General features: G+C 45.4%; 1 protein-coding gene across 1 annotated transcript; it reads left to right on the top strand.

Annotated features, from left to right (window-relative positions):
* Positions 1 to 20,613, top strand: elapor2b (endosome-lysosome associated apoptosis and autophagy regulator family member 2b; the record flags this gene model as incomplete). The annotated part of the gene is made up of 22 exons (XM_080022654.1): positions 1 to 108; positions 3,761 to 3,881; positions 4,035 to 4,224; positions 4,850 to 4,997; positions 5,193 to 5,282; positions 5,936 to 6,041; positions 6,164 to 6,313; positions 7,195 to 7,283; positions 12,053 to 12,233; positions 12,985 to 13,113; positions 14,027 to 14,117; positions 14,548 to 14,650; positions 14,839 to 14,976; positions 15,075 to 15,347; positions 16,417 to 16,590; positions 16,667 to 16,859; positions 17,473 to 17,569; positions 17,665 to 17,766; positions 18,221 to 18,347; positions 19,422 to 19,600; positions 19,843 to 20,005; positions 20,488 to 20,613. 22 exons carry the CDS (start codon positions 1 to 3, stop codon positions 20,557 to 20,559), a joined length of 3,024 nt encoding a protein of 1,007 aa, XP_079878780.1. The 3' UTR covers positions 20,560 to 20,613.
* Between the last annotated feature and the right edge of the window lie 1,033 nt (positions 20,614 to 21,646).

Consider the following 21,646-nt stretch of genomic DNA (forward strand, 5'->3'; position numbering starts at 1 on the left):
ATGTGGGGATGCGGGCTCTCCGGCTTGTGCTTGCTCCGGTGTTCCTTATTATTCCTCGCCGTGCAACGAGCCCCGTCTGCGAAGCGAGACCTGCGGCCGTGCGACGAGGTGAGTGCGACGTGCGCGACTTTTCATTCATTACGTTTTTCTAGTCGCTCAACCTTGGACTGTTTGGTGTCAGGGCTGCAGTAAAGAAATTGCATGTTAAAGTACACCCCCCCCTAAAAAAAAACAAATAAATACAAATAAACAAGCCAGAAACGCACAAGTTGTTTAATTCCTCATGTTCTCCTTTATTTTGTGTCTGCGACGCAAGAACAGTGTGCGCGGTTCTCCTTGTGCCCTCGACCAGAACCCCAAATCCGGTCTTGTTGACAAAAAAACAGGGTGAGATGACGCTCTGAGCGGAGTCTAGAGCCGCGACAATCGTGACATAATCGCCTGATCGCAGTTATCTTTTTTTTTTTTTTTTTTTTTTTTTTAATCGTCAAGATTCCACAATCGCATCGTCTTTAGGATCCGATCTTCAGTGCCAATAAATGGCTGCTCTGCAATAGCTTAGACATGTATTTGTACATGCTTTGACATGGAGACGTTTTATTTATTTTTGATTTCATTTATACACGTGATGCGATTATTGTCACAAATATAGTTGGAAAAAATGGAAACAAAGACGGTTAAATGTTTCATCATCATCATCATCATCATCATCATCATCATCATCATCATCGTCGTCATCGTCTTCAATCAATCAAAAGAACTTCATTTCTCTCACTCGCAAGGAGAAACTCCCCAACAAGGAGGAATCCCCCTTCCAGGATGACCATGCAGGCTGCAATGGATGCAGAGTGGGCAACATCGTTAGTCTTAGATGACTAGGTACTAGCAGTGGCGTAGTGGTGCCTGGAGAAGTGGGTACACTCTCAATCTTTGTTGAAAATAGTTTTTTAAGCGGCCCATCCAGCATAGGATAAAGGCCCCGTGTTATAAACAGTGACATGTAAGAACACTCTTGAATTTTTACTTCACCCAAAAATGCGCCAGCAGTATTTGAAAACTGTTGCTTAACTTCTGCTGCTTGACCTCAGGGAGTAAGGATCATTATGGAATTAACATTAGACACAGAACAGCAATCAATACCGACCCACAGAGTATAGGGTAAGACAACTTAATAATTTGTCACTGGTTATGTGAAGAGCATCTCTTTAGTCGGTGGTTTGAAGGGAACATTATAAGGGAACCTATTTTCTTTGAGGGGTGCCGCCCCTATCAAGCAGTATGGTCACCCACCGCAGCCGGTCCCTCTTGGGTGAAGAACATCTGCCCGTTCGTCTGGTGAAGATTTTACAAGACCGGCTCCCTCCCATCACTTACGAGCACCGGAACCTTATTCAAAGGAAAGCCTCGCAAAGTTGCAACACCCTCAGCGCCGCACATCCAGTGCCTATGGGGACGTTTGCATTTATTCACATGCGATTGGATTAGCCGCTCATGTGCACGGACTGTCTGATGATTTGGCCATTGCAGGACACGACTGAATGATGCGCATCACAGAGGATGCGCATGCCGACTGAAACCCTGCACTACACCACTGGGTGTAAGGTTCCATGCTAGGGCTGAGCGATGAGTGGAATTCAAACCGGCATCGCAATTTTGCGAATTAAAAAAAAAACCCAGACTTTTTTTTTATTTTTTTTTATCTTACACAATCTAACCAATATGGCGGTCCAGGGCTGGCTCTCCTCGTAGGTGAGATAGGCGGCTGCCTCGCACGTCACCCCATGCGAGGCGTGCAACCTGTTTTATTTTGTATTTTACGCCTCCTAATGGAACGAAACCCTGCGTAATGGGGACACTCCCGCCCCCGCCTATGAGGATTGTTTTAACCCCCCCACGCAGCCCCCCGGTGAGACCCGACGCGCCGGCCTGTGCTGCTGGCAGAGCTCTCAACACCTGTAGAGAGACGGAGCCTCTTCCAGAATAATGCGTTTTTTTTGTTTTGTTTTTTTTTTTTATGTGTGTGGGCGTATGCGCCCAACCTTTCTATAACAGATAAAACATATTTTTGGAATGTAAATTTTTCAGCTTCGAACAATTAAGGCTTGAAGTTCAATCAATGAGTCAACATTCTACTGTGATTGAAGGGTTTTCTTTTGACAATTCAGTAGTTAAATAAAGTTTTGTTACTCATATCAATTCATGCATCAATTCATCTCATTTAATCATAACACGTAGGCCTGGCCTACAGGAAAGAGCAGTTTATATGTTGACTGTATCCAGTGTTGTGTTGTTCATACTATAAAATGGTTTATTGCTTGTATTTAGTGAATAATACAGAAGATAAGGAACTTGAAAAAAGAAAATCACGTGCTAAATTGGTCTAAGAAAATCGCAAATCACAAATCCCAAATCGTTCAGCCCTATTACTCTTATCTGAGGACCCCCTGTCCGTCTAAGTCATGCAGCGTTTTAATTTGACATTGAATCAGATCACCTGGTCCCCCTGCTCCCATCGGTCTCCATGGTGACCAGTGCCACGTTCACCTCAACGATCATCTCCCTTTTCCCCTCAAAACCTTCCCGGTTTCCCCACCGCCGCCTTATTTGCACGCGCATCAACCGCACGCCGTTGCCACGGTGCGCGGCAATTAAGCCTTTTTTTGTTTGTTTGTTTGTTTGGTTTTTTTTGGTGCTGTGTGTGGCATTAGACCTCAGCCGAGGCTTTGCGTCCACGTCTGGTGGCCCCAGGTAGGCGCGGCACTGACAAACACCTGCCGGAGGGACGAGATTAGCCGAGCAAAGGAGGCCCGTTATCTTTAGTGCTTCACACACCTCACCCATAAATCACCCCAACCCCCCACGCACACTCACACAGTCTGTCTCTGTCTCCCCGATGTTGCACCAACACAACGCGCTCTGGGACCGGTTAGAGTTTCGACTTAAGTGACCCCCCCCGAAGCTTTACACATGCAACAAATTTGTCTTATTTGGTTAGCACAGCCTAGTTTCAGAATATTTAGTGACGTGCAGCCATCTCTTTTGAGATGCATTCCGTGGTCATATGACTGCGGTGCGGCCATCTGCGTCCCGCCCCGAGCCATTTCCCACGGTCGCTGTGTATGCAGCTATTGAGCGAATCGACTCATCCCTGCCAGAGGTCTGCGCGACAGTAGATGTATTGAAATGTAAAAAAAAAAAAAAAAAAAAAAAAAAGGTGAAATGTTGACTAATGGACATGGATGGGGTTGTCAGGTGATGGATGGACAGGAGAAATTCAACCTCTGGCTTCAGGGCATGGGGGTGGAGAGCAGTCCTTGCGTTAATGGACCGTTATGGTTCTCAATGGGCGGTGAGGGTTGGTCTTGGTGGTCAAACGAGGTCGGGTCAGTGACGAGCTTTCCCGGCAGTGCGCGCAATGTGGGCAAGGTACGCGAATCAAGATGGGGAAGCGGTTGCCTAACTAACAACGGTGATTGTTAGCAGAGAGCGGTCAGTATTCAGAAATAACTGACCACTGATTGCCGCTATTGACCAATCAGAATCAAGTTCGGATACGGGGGTGCACAGTATTTGACTGTATTTAATTTTTTTTTGCTCGAAAAATACACAGTACACCTACTGGATTATTGAATATAGTACATATAGATTAAGATATGGGTTTTGGGGGTTTATACTGTGTATTCAGTTAACGTGTGTTCCTCTGTGCGTCGGTTGTGCGAACGGGTGTCTGCGTGCTTTGTGTGTGTTGCCGTTCTCGCAGACAGACTACCACTACGAATACACAGAGTGTGACAGCACGGGGTCGCGGTGGAGAGTGGCCATCCCTATCAAGCCTGGATCCTGCGCCGACTTGCCGCCGCCCATCCAAGGGACCGACTGCTGTGAGTACAGAGAGAGAGAGAGAGAGAGAGAGAGAGAGAGAGAGACGAAGGATTTGGTGTTTTTTTTGTGTTATTGGTGTGTAATCACATAGTAACAATGGAACTACATGGTAATTACACACCGGCGACCCTCTTCTCCCCGGGGCCCGCCAGCGTTCTCATGCGCGGCGGGCGAGTTCTTGGAGATGTCCACGCAGCAGTGCACGCCGTGCGCGGCCGGCTCCTACTCGCTGGGGAGCGGGCTGCGCTTCGACCAATGGGACTCCATCCCCACGGGCTTCACCAGCCTGGCCAGCTACCTGGACCCGGGGCCACAGGGAGAGGACAGCCAGGCCTGTAACAGGTGGAGTGTCCCACGTGCAACCAAAAGTAGCGATGCAGACTAAACCTTAACCCCTCCCCCCAAATTCCCACATTATACCTGCTCTCGTGATAAAAATGAAGAATATCAGAATTTGAATCAGAATCAATTATTCCGCCAGGACATTTAAATACTAGGAATTTGTTCTCGTGAGGTTTGGTGCGTTTCTCCGCAGACAATTAGCATTAAAAAAAAATTAAAAAAAATTAACAGCCTGAAAAAAAATAAAAAAAATAAAAAGTGAAGTTAAAATAAGATTAAAAAAAAAATTGTATGCCAATAGACCAAAAAATGGAAAACAGAAATATATATATAAAAATATACATACAAAATGCGATAGTATTCACAGGATAAATTATTGTTATGGGTGTATAGGGTATAAATTATATATATACTGTATATATATATAAATTAAATTATTACTACATACTAACTAGCCTATTACAGCAGGTACAGTGTAATACAGGTGTTATTTGGACCCCTATCTTCCATTTCATGATTCATTTCTCTGCAGAAAGCCCACAGTACAAGCTGGATGCACGTACAGGCGTAGCGTTTGGTTCCTAATTCCCAGCTTATTTCGTGCTTTTTCTCGCCCGCGCCGCAGCTCGTCCTGGACGGCGCAGGGCATTTACCTGGAGTCCAGCCGAGACGACTGCACCGTGTCCCTGGTCTACGCCGTGCGCCTGGAGAAGCAGGGCTCCGTCTCCTTCACCTACCAGTACCCCGACAACAACATCTTCTTCGAATTCTACGTGAGCAGCGATCCCCCTGAGTTTGTTTTGATATGCCATAGGCCCGCGTGTGTCAGTGGACGTAGCCCTCTCGGTACAAAAAGCCAAATGAGATTTTAGTTGTGTAAAAAAACACCATCTGATCCAAGAAGAAGGAACAAAGAAAAAGCAGTTTTCTGTGACTAACCGTTGCCATGGTGACATCGTCACGTACAGGTCCAGAATGAGCAGTGCCAGGAAATGGCCCAGGCGGATGACCAGAAGTGGATTAAAGTTACCAGCAGCGGAGATTGGGAAACGCATACGGTGAGCGGAGGAACACGTGTCTGTAACAATTTGTGTGTATTTAGGAAATGTACTTTAGATGGATGTTTGCCGACCTTTTTTCTGCCAGGGCACGCTTCTTACAGTGAAATAATCCCACGACACACCATTATCCTGTTAACCACTCAAAACTCTGCAAACACGTGTAATTGTGCTTTGTTGCTTCAGTGCTTTTTATTATTATGGTCTGCTAATAGATCTCACATTCAGTGTTAAACTTGAGCTTCTTCTGATAAACGCAGAGCTGCTCTTCGGCTGGAACTGATGAATTTGTGCAGCTTGCAATTGTGATCTTGCAACACAAGCTAATTTCCATTATTTATTTGTTTTCTATATTTTCCCCCTGTCTGTCTGTCTGTCTGTCTGTCTGTCTGTCTGTCTGTCTGTCTGTCTGTCTGTCTGTCTTATCTATCTATCTATCTATCTATCTATCTATCTATCTATCTATCTATCTATCTATCTATCTATCTATCTATCTATCTATCTATCTATCTGTCTGTCTGTCTGTCTGTCTGTCTGTCTGTCTGTCTGTCAATATGGTGGTCAATATGGCTCAAATGGCAATATAATAAATGGTATTAACCTAATATTATATATTTATGCTCGTCGGCCTGTCACTGTGCATCTGTCGTCAGGTGAATCTGAAATCTGGTACGAACATCCTGTACTGGAGGACCACCGGCATCCTGGTCGGAGGGAAGATCGTCAAACCGGTGCTGCTCAGGACCATCCAGATAGAAGGTAAATTTAAAAATAAAAGGTGAATCTAAACCTGAACTGAAACGACTCAACAGAACCGGATGTGTGTCTTTTCTTTGCATTTGCCTGGGTTTGCATATGTTTTGCGTCCACTTGGTGTCCAGGTGTGGCCTACACGTCGGAGTGCTTCCCCTGCCGCCCCGGCTGGTTCAGCCCCTCCCCGGGCTCCTCGTCCTGCCAGCCCTGCCCCAGAAACACCTTCCCGCAGAAGGGAGCCTCCTCCTGCACCCCATGCCCGGACAACCAGTACTCACGTACGTGCAGTATGTACTGTATGTGTGGAAGTGTGAACACACAGACGGGTGACAAATCAAGGGAAACACTTGAATAAATGAGGGGAGCGACACAACGAATGCAGGTTCTTCCATACACTGAATGATGGGTCACTGAACGGTTGGATGAGTATGAAACTGTGTGTGAAGTCATTCCATGAGGTTGGGGCCATTTGACCCATCTATTTTCAGAACTTTTAATAACAAAGAATCAATTATTGTGACATTTCATCATTTAACATACATGTTAAACTTCCCAGAAAACATATATTCACACCTTGGAAACAAAGGCATTATTTATATCACATTACTTGTGACGGGGGAATGTGACGTAAATAACATGTTTTTTTAAATATTTTATTAATATGTGCTGTGTGGATGGGAAAACAGATGTATTTCTGAAAATACCAAAAATTATGACGGTAATCACCGATCTCAACCCAACGACGGGAGATTCTGGACCAACGTGTTAGACATGATCACAACACCAAATAAGGGAATATCTTTTGGAAGAATGGTGTTTCCGGCCTCCATTAGCGTTGTGGAGACGTGTAGAATCGATGCCAAGGCTCAATGAAACTGTTCTGGCAGCCTGTGGTGGCCAAATGCCTTACTAAGACATTTTATGTTGGGTTTTCCTTTCATTTGCCACCAGTCTGTATGTACGCCACCGGCCTAATTGCCTCTTCCAAGTCACCGAAAGTGCTCAGGCGAGTTTTTTACTGGACCACATGAAGGCAATGTTCGCCAATAGTGTCTCTTATAAGACAGGTTTGTTTCCACTTTCCAATGCTGGTTTTGATTTCCTGTCGGGTATCACTGTCTATGAGCTGAAATTGAAACCCGCCGTTGTCCTCTCTCAGATGAGGGGTGGGCCGAGTGCAAAGTGAGACCCCCGTGCTCCGAGAAGGATTACTTCCAGATCCACTCGGCCTGTGACAGCGAGGGAAAGGTCGGTCTCTGTTCACACACACACACACACACACACACACACACACACCTACGCACGCACACACACACAGGCTCACTGAGTTTTCTTTTTTTTATCATATCCATATCGCTGTGTTTTTCCAAAAACAGTCGAACCCGCAAAGATGAGGCTTAGCGAGGCAAGACAAACTTTATTTACAAACGATGCAAAATAAGGACAAATTAAACGCACATAGAAATTAAAATAAGACACGAAACAGGCAGACAGATGGATAGATAGCAATTAACAATAAACCTAAGATAAACAACAAGCAAATGAAAAACGGTCATTACAACCGAATGAAAAATGTAAACCTAAGAATGAACAAAGTGCAATAAAATAAACCTAAAATAATCAACAATAATCAAGATAAAATTCAAGTTGAAATCCATTAAATTGTCTGTGGCCGCTGAATAAATAACGGATAAAGATAAATAAAAAAATTAAGACACTCAATTGTCAATTATCAATTGTCTGAGCAGCTCACATCAAAACAGTCAAAGGCAAAATATTAATAAAGCAATACAATAAAAAATGATAAATAAACAGTTAACTGTACACAATAAGATATGGCAATATACACTAAACCTAGTGATAAACAACATGTATAAATAACAACAAAAAATAACAAAAACAATAAAAATCATAAAAAAGATCAAAATTAAAAAACACAACAAAAAGGAATCCGTCCCCCTTCAGAAACGATTTGAATCTGGAGACCTACCAAGGAGATGAGAGTTACCATCTAGAACCACAAGAAGACGTATCAGAGAATTTCATCAGAGCAGGCAGAGTGTTAACGCTCATAAAATAACATGTTATTTGATGGTGCCAGTTAAAAAAAAAAGTGGCCCACGAGTACAAAATAGTCAAGTCGCTATAAAGGAAACTTTGAGGTCAGCAGCGTTCAGAAGAGTCGACAGTTGGTGCAGATCTGGTCCCGGTTTGGGAGTTTCAAAATGTGGCCACCCTAACTGTATTTTACTATACTGTACTATAGTATGGTATAATATGCTGATATAATATAATTTGCATAACCATGTTGTAAAAAAGGGCTCTGCGACTGAGTCACAAAGACTTGAACTTCATGCTTCAGAATGACATGTCTTAGAAAGTCTTACATTTTGAATGGGTTGAACTAGTTTTGTAAAAAATATGTATTTTGTTTATTCACGTATATCTATTAAGTTGAAAGACTTCCACTTGTTGAATTTTTCTACATTAAATTTTTCTACATTATTTGTAAATTTGTGAAAACATGTCAGGCGGTCTACAACATGGTTGCACCGCCTAACTTTTTTTAGACTTTGAAGACGGTCAATTCTGAGACCAGTCCTCACATGTATTGTAAAACAAACGCGCCCACACACATCCATTCTTGTACTGGTGTACTGGCGTCAAGACTCTCTTCCGCTGCTGCTCGCTGAACCTGGAACAGCTGACCATCTCATGCCGTCCATTCTACCTCCCCTGGGAATTCAGCACGGTCATCATCACGGCCATTTATATTCCACAGCAAGTGGAGAACGACACAGCACTTTCAGACCTGTATAATGTGTTATGTACGCGGCTATGGTGGTGGCTGGGTACTTTACTCCCTAATGCACTCCCTGTACACACATGACTGTGTGGCCAGGTCCAGCTCCAACACCATTATCAAGTTTGATGGCCTGATTACCGATGACGACGTGAAGGCCAGGTGCCAGGACAACAGCCTCCTCCTGAATGTCAGAAATACTAAGGAGCTGATTGTGGACTAGGAGAGGACTACAACCGAGGATGCACGTGCCATTGATGGTTAATGAGACTTCTGTCGACAGGTTGAGCAGCTTCAAGTACCTAGGAGTCCACATCACAGAGGACTTAACATGGACTAAACACACACACACTCTGGTGAGAAAGACGAGGCAACGTCTTTACCACCTCAAGCAGCTGAAGAAATTCTGGGTCTCGGTGAGGATCCATGGCCGGTTCCAGCTGCTGCTGTCGGGCAAGCGCCTCCGCAGCCACATAGCGAGGACAAAGAGACTGAGACGGAGTTTCTTCCCGCAAGACATGAGAACTGTCAATGCTGAACTCACCAGGGGTCCTCACTGAGCCACACACATAGGCTCCACTACCTTACTGTACTGTATGTAGCATACTGTACTGCATACTGTATCACTGCACTGGGAAACTGCATACCTTGCTCAATTGCTGTTCTGTGCAGTACTGTTGTATACTGTACTGTATATCTGCATGTATTTGTATGTACCATAATAGTATATTCCTTTTATTTCTATTTTTTATTCCTTCTTTGTATATTACCCTTTTTTTACTCTTATTTCATTCTATTTACTAATTGAATTACGTTTTAGGAATCAGTTAGTTTAGTTAGTTAGTAAGTTATTGACCAATGAATGGACTGGAGAACGCTCACCCTGAGGCAGCTTCTATTGTTTGTGGCGACTTCAATAGGGCTAATATGAGGAAAGTTTTGCCTAAATATCACCAGCATATCAACTTTCCTACCAGGGGTGATCAGACTCTCGACCATTGTTATTCACAGCTACGGGACAGCTACAAACCCCTCCCCCGCCCTGCCTTTGGTGAGGCGGATCACACTTCCATTCTTCTCCTACCAACCTACAGACAGTGATTAAAGCGAGGAAAACCAGTTTGTCCAACAGTCCAACGCTTGAGTGAGGAGTCCACTGCCACTCTCCAGGACTGTTTCAAAAACATGGACTGGCAGATGTTCTGTGTTGCAGCTGATGGGGACATCGATGCATACACAGACTCTGTCTCAGCCTACATCTCCAAGTGCATTGATGACATTGTCCCGAGAGTCAAGGTCAGGACTTTCCCTATCCAGAAGCCCTGGGTTAATGGTGATGTCTGTGCTAAGCTCAGAGCACGGTCCTCCGCCTATAGCTCTGGGGACCTGGAGGCCTTGAGGAAGTCCAGATATGACCTTCGGAAAGCCATCAGAGACGCCCAAACAGATCTACGGAGGACGCCGTCACCCTGGCAGTGCACACCACCCTCTCCCACCTGGACAAGAGCAACACATACGTGAGGATGCTGTTTGTAGATTACAGCTCAGCATTCAACACAATTGTGCCAGCTAAGCTTGTTCCCAAGCTCAGGATCCTGGGTCTGACTACCTCCCCCTGTAACTGGATCCTGGACTTCCTGACGGGCAGACCGCAGGGCTGCGTACTCAGTCCCCTCCTGTGCGCCCTGTTCACACATGACTGTGTGGCCACGCGCAGCACCACCACCATCCTGAAGTTTGCGGACGACACCACCATCCTAGGTCTCATCCCCAACAACCATGAGTCCTCCTACAGGGAGGAGGTCAGCGTCTTGGCAACATGGTGCCAGCATAACAACCTTTCTCTCAACGTCTGCAAGACTAAAGAGATGATCGTGGACTACAGGAAACGGCAGCGGGGGGGCACGCCCCCATCCACATCGACGGAGCTGAAGTGGAGAGAGTCTCTTGCTTCAAGATCCTCGGTGTGTCCATCAGTGATGACCTGTCCTGGTCCAGGCAATCGGACGCGGCAATAAAAACTGCCCAAAAGCGCCTATTCTTCCTGAGGAGACTCAAGAAGTTTGGCATGTCTGTCAGGACTCCCACCAGCTTCTACCGATGCACCATTGAGAGCGTTCTCACTGGCTGCATCACCGCCTGGCACGGCAGCTGCTCCGCTGCAGATCGCAAGGCGCTCCAGAGTGTGGTGAAGACAGCGGAGCGCATCATTGGCTGCCACCTCCCCTCCGTGCAAGGCATCTACCGCACACCATGTCTTAGGAAAGCACAGAAAATTATAAAGGACTATAGCCACCCAGGCTACGGACTGTTCACGCTGCTGCCGTCTGGTAAACGTTACCAGAGCATCCGGGCACGGACGACCACACTCACAAACAGTTTTTACCCTCAGGCCATCAGGTTCTCACCCTGCAACATCTGTAGTCACCGATGTAAATTAAATGTACATCACCACAACTACATGTACATATCCACCGGCACTCCTTCACTTTATATTTATATCCATATCTTGTGCAACAGACTGACCTATTTCTGTTGGAGCTGCTACAATGTTTCAATCATTTTAGTTTCCGTTTCAGGATTATTTTTCTTATTTTCATTTTATGTACATACACTGTGACCTCTTGCCCGTATTTGTAACATCGACTCTTACTGTTTTTTTAATTCTATTTTTTTATATTCAACTCTTATTTTATTAAAATTGTATTTATTTATTAAAAATTATATCCTCCTTATAGTTGCCTTGTTATTTTATCTTTTTATGCCCACTATGCAGTTGTTGCCTGTCATGCCCCAAGAATTTGATTATACCGAATGACCTTGTGTTGTACTGTATACTTGACAAATAAAAGTTAGTACATATTGTGCATAATCTCGGGGTACATTGCAATTTCATTTCACTACATATATGTATGACCGTATCTTGAATCAATAAATGTCTTCAATCACACACACGTGTGCATGTGCAGTGAAGAATTTGCTTGCTTGCTTTGCTTTACACGCCTTTGTTCCATTTCCTTATATGGCCCTAACAAGACTTAATCATTAACGCATGGTCACTGGACTGTGTAGCGGGATGAATACCGCACACACACACTCACACTCACACACACACACACGCGCATGCACACAGACACACACGCACACACACACGCACGCACGCACGCACGCACATACACAAAACATATCATCTACCCTGTGGTGCTTCTCACAGACCCAGGTGGTATACCGGTGGGTGGAGCCAAAGATCTGCGTGGACCACGTCATCGGAGCGGTGGAGCTGCCCCCCACGGGCGAGAGGGAGCCCTGCCCTCCCTGCAACCCGGGCTACTACAACACCAATGACTCCACCTGCTTCCCCTGCCCACCAGGAACACACTCCGACGGCACCTCGGGTAGGTGGGGCTCCCAGTTTACACACACACACACACACACACACACACACACACACACACACACACACACACACACACACATACTTTAAATAAACATATTTCATGACATTTAATCAGTCATGTCAAATTAGTGCTTATTACTGTATATATTTAATGGCTACTTCTTTTTCTGGCGCCCCCCCTTGCAATTCCTCTGCTGCTGATTAGTTGGTCAGGTCCGAGTTTGAATACCACAAATTACATGGGACAAATAGAAACCAAGTTGTTGTTGTTTTTTTACTTTGTATTTTTTACTTTTTTTACTTTTATTTTTAATTAATTAGACTTTTTAGATCAGTGAAATCATGTTTTATTTTGAAGAAAAGGGCTTTTTTTGGAGAGATTTAAGATTCTTTAACAAGTAGGAAGTAATAAAGAGACAAAATGATGAAATCTAAATCAGAAAAAAAAATTATACATAAAATATAAGCAGAAATACATCCGAAATCAAAATACATATGTATGTATGTATACCATTGAGTTGTGACTCCCGGTGTATTTGTGTAGAGCATTGGATTCATTTTTGAGACAAAATAACCACGGATTATATATTCTTATTCTTCACACAGACACACGCAAACAAACAGACAAAAACATACCCTTTATACAACCTTCACACTGTACATTGTGTCACTGCACTGTCTAAATTTTGTGTGTGTGTGTGTGTGTGTGTGCGTGCGTACGTGCGTGCGTGCGTGTTTCGGCACCCCAGCCTGCGCAGAGTGTCCTGCAGGTACAGAGCCAGTGTTGGGTTATGAGTATAAATGGTGGAACGCCCTGCCCTCCAACATGAAGACGTCCTGTTTCAACGTGGGCAACTCCAAATGCGACGACATGAACGGTAAGGAAAAATATTACCAAAGTAGTATTTCCAACTAAAAAATACAGAAAATCTGAGGCAATTAATGAGTTGCAGCATTTGAAGCATCTGTTGCTACAATCGTTTTGCTGCAGATAAAAACAAACTAAACCCAAATCTGGTAAAAATGCCTCACTTCTTTTAAGCGTTTAATATTGTGACACAGTGTCTTACAAATAAATAAACAGACAAAAAAAAAATTTGAATTCTCAAACCAAGTGGTGAATTCATTTAAGCGTACTGCATTCTGGTGAAATTTCACGTTGTCTTAAAGAATCTTTGTTTCAAATGAATTATTCTCAAATAGAATGCACTTTGTTGACTTTTGTTTTTTTATGTTTGTTTTAAAATTGTATTTAATATTTTTATTTATTTATCTATTTTGTTTGAGATATATATATATATATATATATATTTATTTTTTAATTATATTCTAATTACATTTAAATAAAAAATAAATTTTAATCAGGAATTCTATATCAATAACACATTATTTTACCTATAAATAATAAGCGGTAGAACATCATTCGTAATAATTGTACAAAGTAATTTTAACCAAGAAAGAAGGAAACGATCCATTGACAGTTACTGATGGAAAAAAAGTCAAAGACATCCAGAAATCATGATGTTTATGGGACAAACGCGATATAAATCCCATTTCCATAACACTTTCCCTCACAAGAGCGTGCTTCACACCTAGTCGTAACTGCATGCGACAGTCGGATCCTCCCCCGAACCTTGATCGGATGCGGGAATCCCGCACTGAACGCGTCACAGCTTTAGCGCTTGCAGAATCGGACTCCCCATAGGAATGGACAGACTTCCGGTTCGTTCCTGTCGTTTGTCGTATTCGGTGTCAAGCTGGCTTAACTCCTCCTTGTGTGGGTTTGGTCAGGGTGGGAGGTGGCGGGAGACCACATCCGCAGCGGAGCGGGCGGCTCCGACAATGACTACCTGATCCTCAATCTGCACATCCCCGGCTTCAAGTGAGTCTGCTTCCTGTGGGTTTTTTCTTTGGCCCGCGTGCGTCAGTGGATTTCAAACTGTGGTGGTTCCCTAGAGGGGAGAGGGGGAATTGCAAGGGGGGGACGAGAAAATGAACGATGAAAAATGTATAATAATGAAGAGAAAAATAGGCCTTTAATATATATTTCAAGCACTGATTTGACATGAGTAATTACATTTCATGAAATATGTTTATGTTAAGTTTCTACGTCAGACAGGATAATAGTTTATTGTTCAAAAACCACTCACCACACTGTGCTGAATGCAATGTGATGTGAAAAAGATGCCAGTTAGTTTAATATGACAAAGGTGGTATAGCAATATTGTGTGTTTCAAGGCACTGTGAGAACATATTGATGGTGTAGAAATTAATTATCTTGTGTGTGTGTGTGTGTGCGTGTGCTGTGGCAGAGTGCCAACCTCACTTTCAGGGATGACCGGCAGTGAGTTTGGACAGATCACTTTCGTCTTTGAGACCATCTGCTCTGCCGACTGTGAGCTCTACTTCATGATGGTGTGTGTGTGTGTGTGTGTGTGTGTGTCTACTTGTGTGTATGTGTGTGTGTGCGCATGTGTCTGTGTGCGTAATTTTGAACCTTATCAAACCCGTTTCCTTTTTTGCAATTTTCAAAGGCTTTGGAAATATCATAAAATACCGCCTGCCACTGTGTCAAGCTTTTTCTACTCTGTCGCCCCCTGCAGGACGTGAACAGGAAGAGCACCACGGTGGTAGAGTCCTGGGAGGGAAGCAAAGACAAAAAGTCATACACACACATCATGACCAGGAACGCCTCCGTTTCATACACGTGGGCCTTCCAAAGGACTAACCAAGCTTTGGATGTAGGTGGAACATAGACACACTCTGACACACACACACACACACACACACAGTCCCACACCTCTCGCCTCACCCCTCTTTCCGCTGCTGGTGAACGTAGGTGCGGCACTATGTGGGCGACATGGTCAAGCTATACTCCATCAGCGTGACCAACGTCCTGGATGGGGTGGCCTCCGCCTGCCGGGCCTGTGCCCTGGTGTCACAGAGTTCCCAGCGGGCAGGCTCCTCCTGTGTGCCGTGCCCGGCCGGCTTCTACATCGACAGGGACACCAACCGGTGCCAGGAATGCCCGCCGAACACCCACCTGGCCGGCCGCCACACCTATGGCCAGGACGCCTGCGTGCCCTGTGGACCTGGCAGCAGGAGCAACAAGGTTGGATAGCCTCTCTCTCTCTCTCTCTCTCTCTCTCTCTCTCTCTCTCTCTCTCTCTCTCTCTCTCTCACTCATTGCTGTCCCCTTAAAAGGAGAAATAAAAAACTTTTTTGCTTTTACTTATCATTATAAAGTTAATGTTGATTGCACAGTGTAATGGCTGTAGAATAATGTCATCAGCGGCGTTTAGATTGGTTTCCTATATACCTCGATTTCGCTATGTAGTCCGACTGCTATGGGGTAAGAATTCCTGACAATGATCGAATTACGGCAGTGCGTTACTGAAGTGCGTCAACCCATGCGCAAACATTAGCAGAGATGGTGGACGGTGGAGCAATCTACTCCAAACTCTTGAATATATAAATGACTCATTGAAATCGGTTGAGAAATATAATCAATCGCTAATCGTACAGCAGAGAAACAACCATGTGACACAAACAACTAATCGTACAGCAGAGAAACAACCATGTGACACGAACGGCCAGTAGCACAGCAGAGAAACAACCATGTTACACTAACTGCCAATCGTACAGCAGAGGAACAAATTATGCGACACGAACAGCCAATCGTACAGCAGCGAAACAAACCATTTTGTTTACATTTTTATTTTGTTCGTGTTATTTGTGTTTAACGTTAAATTATTACTATTACTGAATATGTATCGTGATAATTATCATGATGTTATCGTTTACTTGTATTTGTTTACAGGCCAGTCTTGTCCGTTCCAATATGCCGCCGACATTGATGTATATTGCCGCAACGAGCCGAAGCGGTCAATGCGGCGTCAATGTATATATATGTCTCTGATTGCGCATCAAAATCAAATACAATTAAAGTTGTGACAATTTAAAATGACCTCTTCAGTGAACATGCTTCTTTCTTCCCTCTTACGTCCAAAGTGGAAGTCGATCATTTACACTCTGCGCTCTGAACGACCGCAAAGCGATCCCGCTGTCTCTGTGACGGCGGCCCAAAATTTGCCTATCGCCCCTTTTAACTCCTATCACAGACTGCTACTTTGGGTGCAGACTGATTGCTCTGAATAAAGTACCTGCCCTCCTCCTTTCAGGAGCATTCCCACTGCTACAGCGACTGCTCCTTCTCCCACACCGAGAAGAACCGCACACTGACCTTCGACCTCGCGGCTCTGAGCGCCGTGGCCTCGCTCACCAACGGGCCCAGCTTCACCTCCAAGGGCACCAAGTACCTTCACCTCTTCAACATCAGCCTCTGCAGCCGTGAGGTATTTCACACACGCTGCTCTTCGTTGGTCTGGGGTTCATGCGCGCCCCCAGTTTACCAGCCTGTCCTCAACGCAGGGCAAAATGGCGGCCGTGTGCAGCGACAACGTCACGGACCTCGCCGGCAAGGACGCCCAGGGCGACGCGGCGCAGTTTGTCAACTCGGTTCAGCGCAGCTTCATCTGCCAGTCGACCATTATCCCGGCGGACGGGCGGGGCTTCCGATCGGCGCTGTCTTCTCAGTCCATCAGCCTCGTGGACACTTTCCTGGGTGAGACGTCGTTGGCCGCCCGATGCGACAAGCTCCGACATCAATCCCCGGAACACTGGGCGAAACGGGGGAAAAAAATGTGCTGATGTGATAGAAAAATGTTTTTTTTTTTGTGGTTAGAAAAATGATTTTTTTGTGGTTAATCCCTGTTGTTGATACCCTGCCCTCATGTAGTACGGAGAAGGAGGTTTGATTACCGCAGCAGTGCAGCCATTTTTGCAGACGCTCAGCTTCATACTGGAGTTCCGTGCGAGTAAAGGGGGACAAATCTACAATCTACTTTGAGTGGGGAAACTCACTCCACATTCCTGGCAGAGCTAACGTAATGCTACACGGTGCCATGGTGTTACGTTTTTACTGCTGAATTCCTTGTTTGCTGGCCGCAGGGTGGTTACCGGTGTTACACCCAAATGGGTGACCTGTTGAATTGTGAAAATTGTTGATTTGTCCCCCATTATTTACATTGTACTGCTCATGGGAGTTTAAAGCCGCGCATCCAGTCTGGAGAATAGGCTGGACTGCTGCTTCCTACATAAGGGGTGATACAGGGATAAACTTTGAAAAACACTCACTATTCCTTTAATGCTTTACGGCCTTCTCTGGTTCTTCTCAGGTGCGACGGTGGAGAGCGTCGTGGACGGCGTGAATGCCAAGCCCGGGCTCTTCCCCGAGAGCCCCAGGGACGTTCCGGACATCAACTTCTTCTACAGGTGCGGCCTTGGAGAGAGAGGCAGATTGCGTGCGGGACTGTGTGCGCGTGTGTGTTTCTCCCATTTTGAGGAAGCGTTCTGTCCTGCGTGTCCAGGTCGACGCAGGCCACGGCCTCGTGTGATCAGGGTCGCAGCTCCGTCATCATCGTTCGCTGCAACCCAGAGAAATCGGAACGCGGGGAGCTCACATTACCCAGGTACATTTATATTTGCGTGCGCACGTGTGTGTGTGTGTGTGCGTGTGTCCATCTGTTAGTCGTAGGTTGTCTGTTTGGACTCACAAGTGCTTCATTTGTACTTGACCTAGACTTGCCTTTATGTGTGTGTGTGTGTGTGTGTGTGTGTGTAAGGACCTGTGTGTGTATGTGTGTGTGTGTGTAAGGACCTGTGTGTGTGCGTGCGTGCGTGAGCGAGCGAGTGAGTGAGTGAGTGAGGACCGGTCTCCAAATGGACTATTTCTTGATTGAGAAGTGCACCGGAAACATGGAGGTGTACTTACTCTCACTTTACTTTGATACCAGTACAAGCATGTGTGTGTGTGTGTGTGTGTGTGTGTGTGTGTGTGTGTGTGTGTGTGTGTGTGTGTGTGTGTGTGTGTGTGTGTGTGTGTGTGTGTGTGTGTGTGTGTGTGTGTGTGTGTGTGTGTTTCAGTTCCTGTCCTGCAGGGACCTGCGACGGGTGTACGTTTCACTTCCTGTGGGAGAGCCTGAGCGCCTGTCCACGCTGCACCAGGAGCGACTACCACCAGATAGAGGGGGCGTGCAAGGGGGGGGTCCAGGTAACTCACATATAAAATATTACAGTAAAGCCAAACCTAATGTTAATAACAAAATATATAACCTAAAAATAACAGAAAAACAATAATAAATGCAAGGCAATTAATTTCAAACTACTAATCAGCCAATCACGTGGCAGCAATGTAGCGTATAAAATGATGCAGCTTCAGTTAATGTTCACATCAACCATCAGAACGGGGAACAATGTGATCTCTATCTTCGACCGTGGCATGATTGTTGGTGCCAGGCGGGCTGGTTTGAGTATTTATCCAACTGCTAATCTACTGGGATTTTCACACACAACAGTCTCTAGAGCTTACTCAGAATGGTGCGAAAAAACAGAAAATCATCCAGTGAGCTTCAGTTTTGCGGACGGAAATTCCTTGTTGATGAGAGAGGTCAACGGAGCACGGCCAGACTGGTTTCGAGCTGACAGGAAGGCTACGGTAACTCAGATAACTCAGGTAACTCTGTACAACGTCACATCGGGCTCCACTTCTGTCGGCCAAGAACAGAAAGCCGAGGCTGCAGTGGGCACAGGCTCACTAAAACTGGACGGTTGAAGACTGGGAAAAACGTGGGCAGGTCAGATGAATCTTGATTTCTGCTGAGGCACAGATATGGTAGGGTCAGAATTTGGTGCCAACAGCATGAATCCATGTACTCAACCTGCCTTGTTTCAATAATTCAGGCTGGTGATGGTGTGATGGTCTGGGAATTTGATCTCGGCACACTTGGGGCCCGTTAATACCAATCAATCATCGCTTGAATGCCACAGCCTATTTGAGTATTATAACACAGAAAGGCATATGTTATCAGCCCACTGCTCATGGCTGTGGCCCCGGAGGAAGGACAAGCCAGGATGGGTTAAATGCAGAGGCCTCATTTCGCCGGCCACCATCCAAAGCATGTGCGTGTGTGTGTGTGCAAGCATGTGTTGTAGTGTGGTGTGCTGTGTGACAAATCTTCTTTTTTAATACCTACATATGTTACCAATGGAGCCAGACACTCTTGAAACCCCCCAAAAATGTGTCCCCTCCCCCCCACCCTGTCTCCACCGTCTCCTTGCCCTCCAGGAAACCCTCTACATGTGGAACGAGCCCAAGCTGTGCGGCCGGGGCGCGGCGCTGCCGGCGAGAACCTCGTCGCCCTGCGAGGCCGTCGCCCTGTGGCTGAAGGTCGGCTTGGGGGGCGGAGCCTTTGTGGCCGTGCTGCTCACCTCGCTCACCTGCTACTTCTGGAAGAAGAACAAGAGGTCAGAGGCGCTAGACGCCACCGTTAAACGCATGCTCCCTGTTCATTCGCTTTAAGGATGACTTACATTGTTTAAATACTTAAATTCTACTTTTTAAAACAGGATAACAAGCATTTCGGGGTTTTTTTTTTTTAATTTCCTACGCTAAACGAGAGAGCGTGGTACCGGAGGACTGGGAACCGCTGCTGTAAAGAAGGGCCCGACTGGAACAGCTTGATGTGGTGTCCTCCCCTTCCCCTTAGGCTGGAGTACAAGTACTCGCGTCTGGTGATGTCGGCCAACAAGGAGTGTGAACTTCCCGCCGCCGACAGCTGCGCCCTCGCCGAAGGGGAGGAGCCCGAGGACGACGTCGTCTACGCCCAGAAGCCCTCGCTGCTCGGCAAACTCAGGGCCATTGCCAACAAGGTGGGCGAGGGCGCACATGTTGACGTAGTTTAGCTAGGACAATAAACAATGTAGAACGCAGAACAATAAACAACACCGCATTTACAAATAAGTTAGGAAGCGAAAGGTCTGTACGAGTCATTCCATGAGACGGGGGCCGTTTGGCCTTTTTTTATTTTCACAATTTGTAATAACAAAAATTTATTTTTTTTTAAAATTGTGATCGTAATACATCTTTTATTCAAGCAAAAATGGTAGATGTCTCTAATGGAGAAGAATGGATTAAATGTCAATCATGATCTAATGACCTCAAACTGACGGTGTAGGTCTAAAGGAATGGATTTGATTGCACGAGCATGGGCGCCTCAAATTTAGGATTCAGTATCTACAGTCAAAAATGGCATCATGTGTCAAGTGCGTAATATATCATTATAGTGCATGGGAATTGTCAATCCAGCTGACGGATTTGTACGTTGTGGACGTTGCTGCACTCTGTCTTTCAGCAGGAGGAGGGCGAGAGCAGCGAGTCTGTGCAGCTAAAATCCTCCCATTCTGAGAGATGGGTTTGGGGATAAGGACGAGCCGCTGGAGGAGAAGAGCGAGAGAGAGAGAGCGAGAGAGAGAGAGAGAGAGAGAGAGCAAGAGGGACTGAAGCGGAGGAAGGAATTTGGGAAGGGCGTCGGGCGCTGCGTTCCGCCGCTCGTAGAGAGGCAGCGGGCTCCATCGGGGGCGGAAGGGTTCAGACCGGGAAATGGGACCGGCACTTTTGATTGAAACTGGCACAAAAATAGAGAAATAAAAAATAGACGGCGCCTTTGATCCCTCGACCCTAGAATACACAGGAAATGCTCTCCTGCTTTCAATGCCATGGAAACTCAAAGGCCGCGACCGAACAAGAAATAAGCCTTTAACCATTTTGTTTTTTTGTATATTTTGTATTTTCCGTTGAGAGTCACGTATTTATATTCAATGTTGTCATGGGGAATCTTTATTAAAAGTCTGTGTGGGCTTAGGGATTTTGGTGTGCGTGCGTGCCTTTATGAATAAATAAAGAGAAATACCAATACGAGTTGGTGAATCTAGTACAGCGTGACTAAAATATGTAAAAACGACCTCAGTCCAGTCTGGTACAACAACATGTGATTCATATTTTGTGCAGAATTATAGATTCACGAGTGTTACACGCATGAAATATTATACATGTTTTATAATATTATAAACATTTTTCAGAAACAGGTCTTCAAACCGTCTTATCCTCTCACTTAAAGCCTGCTCCACATCAAAAGCGTAATCGCATCCGACCGCCGGATCAACCGCGTCCGGGGGTTCACGTCCCAAGATCTGTCGGGGGAAATGGAAGAGCTTGGTTTTTTTCCAGAACAACAGCGAGTAGCTGACTCAGCTGGACATTCACTGAGAGAAACTCCCTTTATTGAGTGCTTGCAAAGTGTGAACAAAAATTAAAAAAAATGTCGACACAAATCCATAGAAACAAACGGACTTCCGCTTCGTTCTTTTTGATGTTGTAGGTGTAAAACGGACTTGACACTTAGTCAATTAGTATTTCTCGCCAATAATACAGATTCAATACTTTGCAAGTTGGTTTTGTATTGAAGATCGAAATAAATCACAATCTTTTTCAAATGGGTATATCATTAACAC

The sequence above is a fragment of the Zeus faber genome (assembly GCF_960531495.2).
Source record: "Zeus faber genome assembly, chromosome: 21".
NCBI lineage: Eukaryota > Metazoa > Chordata > Actinopteri > Zeiformes > Zeidae > Zeus > Zeus faber.